The sequence below is a fragment of the Chrysemys picta genome, chromosome 23, assembly GCF_011386835.1.
Source record: "Chrysemys picta bellii isolate R12L10 chromosome 23, ASM1138683v2, whole genome shotgun sequence".
Classification (NCBI taxonomy): Eukaryota; Metazoa; Chordata; order Testudines; family Emydidae; genus Chrysemys; species Chrysemys picta.
The window spans coordinates 189,849-199,460 of NC_088813.1; the positions used below are offsets into that span (position 1 = coordinate 189,849).

General features: G+C 55.5%; 1 protein-coding gene across 2 annotated transcripts in view; it reads right to left on the bottom strand.

Moving 5' to 3' along the window:
- Positions 1–8,418, bottom strand: part of LOC101951025 (class I histocompatibility antigen, F10 alpha chain-like) — a 105,726-nt gene extending 97,308 nt beyond the window's left edge. For both annotated transcript variants that reach the window (XM_065576766.1, XM_065576765.1), the window contains exon 1: positions 8,202–8,418. In XM_065576766.1, the coding sequence (XP_065432838.1) occupies positions 8,202–8,262 (61 nt within the window). In that variant the 5' untranslated portion in view covers positions 8,263–8,418. The remainder of the gene's footprint in view (positions 1–8,201) is intronic.
- Positions 8,419–9,612: the final 1,194 nt, after the last annotated feature.

A 9,612-nucleotide genomic window follows, 5' to 3' on the forward strand; every position in this document is an offset into this window, starting at 1 on the left:
TCTGTGGATGAGGGGAAAGCAGTGGATGTGTTATTCCTTGACTTTAGCAAAGCTTTTGATACGGTCTCCCACAGTATTCTTGCTGCCAAGTTAAAGAAGTATGGGCTGGATGAATGGACTGTAAGGTGGATAGAAAGCTGGCTAGATCGTCGGGCTCAACGGGTAGTGATCAATGGCTCCGGTTTCAAGCGAAGTGCCCCAAGGGTCGGTCCTGGGGCCAGTTTTGTTTAATATCTTTATTAATGATCTGGAGGATGGTGTGGACTGCACTCTCAACAAGTTTGCTGATGACACTAAACTAGGAGGCGTGGTAGATACACTAGAGGGTAGGGATCGGATACAGAGGGACCTAGACAAATTAGAGGATTGGGCCAAAAGAAACCTGATGAGGTTCAACAAGGACAAGTGCAGAGTCCTGCACTTAGGACGGAAGAATCCCATGCACAGCTACAGACTAGGGACCGAATGGCTAGGTAGCAGTTCTGCAGAAAAGGACCTAGGGGTCACAGTGGACGAGAAGCTGGATATGAGTCAACCGTGTGCTCTTGTTGCCAAGAAGGCGAACGGCATTTTGGGCTGTATAAGTAGGGGCATTGCCAGCAGATCGAGGGACGTGATCGCTCCCCTTTATTCGACATTGGTGAGGCCTCATCTGGAGTACTGTGTCCAGTTTTGGGCCCCACACTACAAGAAGGATGTGGAAAAATTGGAAAGAGTCCAGTGGAGGGCAAGAAAAATGATTAGGGGTCTGGAGCGCATGACTTATGAGGAGAGGCTGAGGGAACTGGGATTGTTTAGTCTCCAGAAGAGAAGAATGAGGGGGGATTTGATAGCAGCCTTCAACTACCTGAAAGGGGGTTCCAAAGAGGATGGAACTCGGCTGTTCTCAATGGTGGCAGATGACAGAACAAGGAGCAGTGGTCTCAAGTTGCAGTGGGGGAGGTCTAGGTTGGATATTAGGAAACACTATTTCACTAGGAGGGTGGTGAAGCATTGGAATGCATTACCTAGGGAGGTGGTGGAGTCTCCTTCCTTGGAGGTTTTTAAGGCCCGGCTTGACAAAGCCCTGGCTGGGATGATTTAGTTGGGAATTGGTCCTGCTTTGAGCAGGGGGTTGGACTAGATGACCTCCTGAGGTCCCTTCCAACCCTGATATTCTATGATTCTATGATGCCTGGGTATCAGGAGCAAATGTTAAATCTCTGGAAGATCTGTTTTTCCTAGTGAAAATGGAGCAGTTCTTAGAGGGTGTTCCTGAGGAAATAGAAAGGTACATCCTAGATGGGAAGCCCAAAACTGTAACCGAGGCGGGAGAGTTTGGAGCCAAATGGGTGGAGGTGGCAGAAAAGAAAAAAACTAGTAGCAGTTGGAGCAAATATCAGAAGGGGCAACCCGAAACAAAACCTTACCACCGGGGACAACCCAAGGCCCCACCTACACCCTAAGGGAAACCCAAGATGCCTTCTCACCCCACCACACCAGTCTCCACCAACCAAGATCGCCCCAGTGATACCTTAGCAGGGCGATGTTTTAAATGTAATGAACTGGGACATATAAAGGCCCACTGCCCCAAGAACCCCAACCGATTACAGTTCATTACACCACAATCACACCAAAGATTCCCAGGCCCAGATGCCTCTCAAATACCCTCAGAGCGAAGGGAAACCTTGAGAGTGGGTGGAAAGAAGGTTATTGCGTGGAGGGACACTGGGGCTCAAGTGTCAACTATCCACCAATCCCTAGTGGACCCCAAACTCATCAACCCGGAGGTTCCGGTGACAATTCAACCCTTCATGTCACACTCTGTAACCTTGCCTACAGCCAAGTTGCATGTCCTGTAAAAGGGCTGGTCAGGAATGTGGACTTTTTCAGTCTATGACAATTATCCTATCCCCATGCTGCTGGGGGAAGACTTGGCCAACCATGTAAAGCTAGCCAAGAGGGTGGGAATGGACACCCGCAGCCAGGCTAAGCAAGCTTTCACACCCATCCATGTTCCTGAGCCGTCCACCAGGGCCCCGTCTGTGTTACCCATCTGTGTCCCCTGCCAACAACTGCAACAGCCGTAGTGGATCCAATCCCAGAGACCCAGCCAAAGCCAGTCCCAGAAACGGAACTGGCAACACAACCAGTGCCAGAACCATTGCCAACACTGAGTACAGTGTTTGGAAACCCCGTCTACAACTCCAGCACCAGAGGGCACCAGCGAGCCTGAACTGGCAGAAGCAGCAGATAACCCTACCCAAGAGGCTCAGCCAGAGCCTGAAATACAACATAGTGCACCAGCGGACAGCGGTTCACAGTCAACGGAAACAGCCCCAGCACCTGCATCGCTTCCAGAGGGACCAAGCCCAAGTCCACAGTCCAAGGAGGAACTGATGTCTCCAGCATCAAGGGAACAGTTCCAGGCCGAGCAGGAAGCAGATGACAGCCTTCACAAAGCTTGGGCGGCAGCACGGAGCACCCCACCGCCTCTCAGCTCTTCTAATTGATCCCGGTTTGTTGTAGAACAAGGACTTTTATACAAGGAGATTCTTTCTGGTGGGCACCAGGAAGACTGGCATCCTCAAAGACAGTTGGTAGTTCCCACTAAGTATCGGGTAAAGCTCTTGAGCTTAGCCCATGATCATCCCAGTGGCCATTCTGGGGTGAACAGAACCAAAGACCAGTTGGGGAAGTCCTTCCACTGGGAGGGAATGGGCAAGGACATTGCTAATTATGTCCGGTCTTGTGAGGTGTGCCAATGAGTGGGAAAGCCCCAAGACCAGGTCAAAGCCCCTCTCCAGTCACTACCCATAATTGAGGTCCCATTTCAGCGAGTAGCTGTGGATATTCTGGGTCCTTTCCCAAAGAAGACACCCAGAGGAAAGCAGTACATATTGACTTTCATGGATTTTGCTACCCGATGGCCGGAAGCAGTAGCTCTAAGCAACACCAGGGCTAAAAGTGTGTGTCAGGCATTAGCAGACATTTTTGCCAGGGTAGGTTGGCCCTCTGACATCCTTACAGATTTGGGAACTAATTTCCTGGCAGGGACCATGAAAAACCTGTGGGAAGCTCATGGGGTGAATCACTTGGTTGCCACCCCTTACCACCATGAAACCAATGGCCTGGTGGAGAGGTTTAAGGGAACTTTGGGGGCTGTAGTGAGTCGGTGTGGCTCCCCTCCTGCCCAGAAGAGGGAGCCCACGTGCAGGCACCAGAGTGGGTGGAGCCACCGCCGCCTGTCCCCGCCCCCCGGAAATCAAGGGGCGGGACAGGAAGTATAAAGGCCGGCCGCCAGAGCTCAGTCGGCGGCCAGCCACCACAGGGAGCAGACGTGCGGCTGGGAGCTCCCGGCCAGGAGACCGCCGAAGACCGAGGCCTGGACCCTAGCTGGCCTGAGCTACCCCGGGCACGCTACGAGGAGGAGCCGCCGTAGCCCGTCCGCTCCCGTCACTGGGAGAATCCCTGGGAACCCCACCCCAGCAACCCTGAGGGTGAGACTGTACCCAAACCCCTCCGCCCCTGCTGCTACCCAGAGGAGCCGCCTGAGGACCGTTGGCCTGACTTCCCGGCAGAGCTACCGGACCTGCCACCGAGCCCTGGCAGAGAGGAGCCCATGCAGATGGACTGGCCCGAGCCTGGCGCGATGAACGAGGTAGGCTTTGAGGGGGATCGTGGAAGTAGCCCGGGGGTAGCCGACCCCGGTCCGGCTGCAACCGAGTGTGAGCCTATGTCAGTGTGTTGCGGTCTGGATACCCCACTGACCAACAGCGGCAGTAACCGCTGCTAGGGCCCCGGGCTGGAACGCAGTGGAGTGGGTGGGCCTGCGTTCCCCCCTGCCACCCCCGCTCACGGGTGGCAGGCTTCCCCCTCACCCAACGCTTGGCTTCAGAAAGCCTAGGCGTGCCATACATGAACTGCTTGCTCGCTCAGCCCCCTGCAAACAAGGGCCTGAGCTCAACTGTCTTTGCCCCGCCCTAATCCAGGGCCTGGGCTTCTGAACTATTTGCTCGCTCAGCCCCTGCAACAAGGGCCTGAGCTTAACTGCGTTTGCCCTGCCCTGATCCAAGGCCTGGGCTCTGAACTATTTGCTCGCTCAGCCCCTGCAACAAGGGCCTGAGCTTAACTGCGTTTGCCCTGCCCTGATCCAGGGCCTGGGCTCTGAACTATGTACCCGCTCAGTCCCCTGCAACCGAGGGCCTGAGTCCTGAGCTAACTGTCGGCTTTGCTCCACCCTGCATCAGAGGGCCGGAGCTTCGGGACTAACTGACTGCTTGTTCCCCCAGTAGTGAGTCGGTGTGGCTCCCCTCCTGCCCGGAAGGGTTGAGCCCCGGCTAGGACCGATTACAGGGGCCATGATACGTAAATTCGTAAATGAACACGCCAATGACTGGGACCTAGTGTTGCAGCAGTTGTTTTTTGCCTACAGGGCTGTACCACATCCCAGTTTAGGGTTTTCACCATTTGAACTTGTGTATGGCCGCGAGGTTAAGGGGCCATTACAGTTGGTGAAGCAGCAATGGGAGGGGTTTACGCCTTCTCCAGGAACTAACATTCTAGACTTTGTAAGCAACCTACAAAGCACCCTCCGACACTCTTTAGCCCTTGCTAAAGAAAACCTAAAGGATGCTCAGGAAGAGCAAAAGGCCTGGTATGATAAACATTCCCGAGAACGGTCCTTCAAAGTAGGAGACCAAGTCATGGTCTTAAAGGCGCTCCAGGCCCATAAAATGGAAGCGTTGTGGGAAGGACCATTCACGGTCCAGGAGTGCCTAGGAGCTGTTAACTATCTCATAGCATCCCCCACCTCCAACATAAAGCCTAAGATATACCATGTTCATTCTCTTAAGCCCTTTTATTCTAGAGAATTAAAGGGTTTCCAGTTTACAGCCCAGAAAACAGATAACGCGGTGGCCTAAAGGTGTCTACTACAAAGGAAAAAGTAACGGTGGCATGGAAGAGGTGAACCTCTCCGCGACCCTTGAACATCTGCAGCAGCAGCAGATCAAGGAGCTGTGCACTAGCTTTGCGCCAATATTCTCAGCCACCCCAGGACGGACCGAACGGGCATACCACTCCATTGACACAGGTAATGCTCACCCAATTAGAACCCCACCCTACCGGGAGTCACCTCATGCCCAAACTGCTATGAAAAGGGAGATCCAGGACATGCTACAGATAGGTATAATCTGCCCCTCTAACAGTGCATGGGCATCTCCAGTGGTTCTAGTTCCCAAACCAGATGGGGAAATACACTTTTGCGTGGACTACCGTAAGCTAAATGCTATAACTTGTCCTGACAACTATCCATGGACATACCCAATTCATCTCTACGTTAGACTTAACCAAGGGGTACTGGCAAGTACCACTAAATGAAGGTCAATATGTTTTCATGCAGGCCCCCACATCAGTACCCTAAAGTTCAGAGTGGGGAAGGAGCCTTGACAGGAGGTAAAGTTTGGGGGTACAGAGCATGCCCCTGAACCCAAGGTGATACCAGAGTGGCCCCTTTGATCGATCTGCTTCCTCCTGGCTAGCATGCCCCTGAGCCCAAAGTGATACCAGAATGGCCACTTTCACTTTTTTCACTGGCTTCCTCCTTGCTTATTTCCAATGACTTGGCTGCTCATGCACCTATCACTGGTCCATGGGGTTGCGAATCAGGAGGGATGGGGTTTGTGGTCAAAAACACTCACGACTTGCTTCCTTCTGGCTAATGTGACAAATTGATCTATTGGACGATTGCTTTATCCTGAATAGTGGTGACTGGGAATGGGAGGGGGGTGGGCGGGGAGTGTAGCAGATGCCAATTTGAGGTGAATATTCTCTTGGCCAGATTCTACTGGGTTTATGGTGCTTTGGGCTATGGACTGGAGCAAAGTGGCTGGTGAATAACCAAGAATCTGGTTAATAATTATTCTCTAAATTTAGCTCTATTCTTTCTCTCTCTCTGAATTATCACTAATTCAAGAGTAGTGTGCAAGTTGACTGAATAATGATAATAGCATAATCTCTTGTTAAAGCATTGTAAACCCTATTACCTGATTTTTATATTAAACACTTACTATACATAATACAATAAATCCCTGATGTTAGAACCTGGCTATGCCGCTGTTGTAGAGGGCTCATCACCCAGCAGCTGTGGGCCACCATGTGGGATCGGCAGGGCTGCTGGTCACGGGGCCAACGAGTGTGGGTGGGATCTCGGGAGTCACGTCCCAGGGATCTGCCCCACTCTCAAGCACTGCTCCAGCTCTGAGCTGTCTCAACTGCCTGGGACCTGTGGGGCCCCACCTGCCTCCCCAGGGAAAGAGCCACCTGGGACTGGTGCAGAGGCTGGGCCAGTCTCAGCCAGTCACAGGGGACAGCGGGGGGGGGAGGGGAGGCTCAGCTGGGTCCTGCCAGGCATGTGGGTCCTGAGGGAGCCTGGCCCGGGTAGGCTCTGCTCCTGCTCCAGCCTGGCTGATTGCACCCGCAAGGGGCCGGAGTTATCCTGCCCCAGGACCAGTTCTGTCTGCACTGTCGGCTCAGCCTGGCAGACAGTCACCTCCCATCAGGGCCAGCTCTTGTGGCTGGGGGTTAGGGTGTGGGAGAGTAGGTCTCTGTGGGGGTCTCTGGGTGGAGAGGTGCAGGGCACTGTGCAGTTGTGGGATGGCTGTGGGGGGGCTCCAGCTAGAAGGCACTGGGCAGTGAGAGGATCTGTGGGGGGTTCTGAGTGGGTGGGGGAGTGGTCTGTGGGAGGGCACTGGGCATGGGGGTTTGTGGGGGGTCTCTGGGTGGTGTGGCACTGGGCGTAGGGAGTCAGAGGGGTGCTGGGCAGGGGGTAAGCATGGTGCAGCATGGGACTGCCCCGAAGGGGAAGAAGCATGATGGGAGCGCAGGGCCGGGCTGGCCACTGTGTGTCTGGCAGCTCCCGGTTTGTAAACAGTGCCCTTGTACTGCTCTGGGTGGAACGGGGCTGTCCCTGCCGTGCCATGACCCATCTCATCTCCCATTGCCCCCGGCCAGCCCGTCGCTCTGAGGACTCTGCCCCCCTGCCCCCATTTCCCCCATGGGGGCTCACAAATATGTTTAGCACCAGGCCCACAAAAGGTTAATCCAGCCCTTTTTGGGGTGCAGGCTCTGGGACAGAGTTGGGGTGCAGGAGGGTTGTAGGCTATGGGGAGTTTGAGTGAGGGGTGCAGGCTCTGACCTAGGGCAGGGGATTGGGGTACAGGAGGGGGTGCAAATATTGGGCTCTGGGAGGGAGTTAGCAACTCAGCATGTTATATAAGAGAAATGAGCTGCAGTGAGTGATTTCATATAGACAGAGAAACTGATAGAAGACACTTTTACATATTCAAAATGTGAGATGCAGAGTTTGAGGGAGGGAGGGTCTGTACAATATTTCACCGCATTCAGTCTCCAGGCTGGAGCAGTAACGTAGTCCTGCACAGGGCTGCCCAGAGGATTCAGCGTCCAGGAGCGGCCTCTGACAGCATTGGAGCCACGGCGCTGCAGAGTGCCAGGGCCGCTCCCGGACGCGGTGTGCTGAGACACAGGGGCTTGGGGGAAGACGGAGGCGAGGGCAGCCTCCGACACACTCATGGGGGGCCCCTGTGGAAAATTGCCCCACTTGCCCCCCCCCTGGGCAGCCCTGGCCCTGCCCCTGCAACACTTGTATAGGATAGAGAGGGGCTGCGGTGATTAAGCTTCGACAGGCTAGAAATCGGAGGCCTGTGCCTTTAAGACCCCAGTCCCAGGAACCCGCCCTCTGCTCCAGGGCTTATGTGCAGCCTCCTGTGAGCAGAACGAAAACAGCCTCTGCACCCCCTACACCCCTAGATTAGCGAGCACAGCGTGTGCCTCATCCCACGGGGTCACTGTTCCCCCCTCCCCCCTCCCTAAATGGGGGTTTTGTCCCTGCACGGGGTCTGGCAGTGTCTCCCTCTCCCCCCCCGCCCCCCCCGCTTAACCCCGGCTCTCACCCACCCCCGAGTTTTCCCCTTCAGCCCCTCTTCTGCCACTAGCTACAGTAGCTTGAGCCACCCGGCCAGTAAATTTCTGCCCCCTGCTCAGACCCTGACAGCCCCCGCGGCGATTTGCCCCCCTTAATCCTCCAAAGAGGAGGCAGCAAATTGTAAGCAGAAGTAAGGGCAGAGAGAGGGCAGTGGCTACAGCAAAGGTTACTGGGCATGCTCAGTTTGAGTGAGCATGCTCAGTACCCCGATACTCACCGGACTGGCCCCCCTGCAGGGCTACAGCCCCCAGCAGCAGCAGGCGCAGCGCCAGGGCCATCGCCGCCCCCCTCAGCGCGGCAGGACTCGGCCCATGGACCCGCTCTCGGCCGCTCACAGCCCGGCCCGGCCCGGCCCGGCCCCGGGAACTTCGCTGCGCGCTGCCAGCTCCCGAGTCCCCGCTACTCACCGTGGGAGCCTCTGCGCTGCAGCGATTGGCTGAGAGGGGAACATCCCACCAATAGCGACGCACAGACCCGCCTTCATCACCGGTCGCTGGGCAGAACCCGGCCGGGCAGGTTGGCGAGGGGGAAGCGAAGCGAAGCGGACGCGGGGGGTGGATTTGGCGCCTCGGGGAACTTGTCCCCGGGGCTGCAATGGGCAGAGCAGCAGTTAAGGCCCAGCCCAGTGATGCTCTGCGCGTGGCTGGGCCCTGCTCTGTAGGTTTCTCTGTGAGAGGGGCTCTGAGGCCGGCCGGCACCGCTCTGAGGGGCTGAAGTGGTGCCCATCACACACTGGGTTACAGTTCGGGTCAGTGGCTCTCAGCCCTGCCCTACACACATTGCTCCCTGTGCACCCCTGGCACCGTTCGCTCATCTAGTCTGACCTCCCGCAGCACCCAGGCCTGAGACCTTCCCGGCACTGCTGGTAACTTGTCTGTCACAGGAGGGACTTCAGCACTTTATGAATTAAGCCCTTCCTACCACTCTCCCTTTGCGGTGAGTGATACCACAATAATTCCTGGCATTTCTTAATCATCGTTACCCCCAGTCTGTGGCTGGGGAGAGAGGCACAAAGACAGGAAAGTGATTTGCCAGGGAAGCAGCAAATATAGGGATAGAACCCAGGAGTCCTGGCTCCAGCCCCCTGCTCTAAGCACAGGCGGATAACAATGAACTAACCCCAGTATTTTCTTTGCTTTTACAAGGAACTCATCTGTTTACATTATTTCTGGGAATTATTTTTGGTTAGTCTCCTCGGGGGGGTACCATGCCCTGGGCTCTGCGAAGTTTGCTCCATGCTGCAGTGTGGGCGTTAGTATAATTGGGCTTTGCACACTGCCCTGGGCTGGTCTCTCCTGGTCTGGGAGCCAGGCTAATGGGAGACTCCCCTATCTGGGACGCTCACCCCACTTGGGTGGGTCAATGTAGGGGGTTTTCACAGGGGCCGAGCCCCAACACAGCTTCCTGTTTCTTAGCTCCCAGTGCTATCAGAGGGTCTCCCACTTGCTTTCAGGTTCTGCTGTATCACAGGGAAGTTTGGACAGAAACCAGCATTGCCCCCCTGCCATGCACACCTCTCGCTCCCCACAGCCCCACTCAGAGCCTCCCCCTACACTGGCTGAGGGTGATGGTCAACCAGAAGCCGAATGAGTCCCAGACTGACTGTATCCCATGGGTGGCTGTGAGTT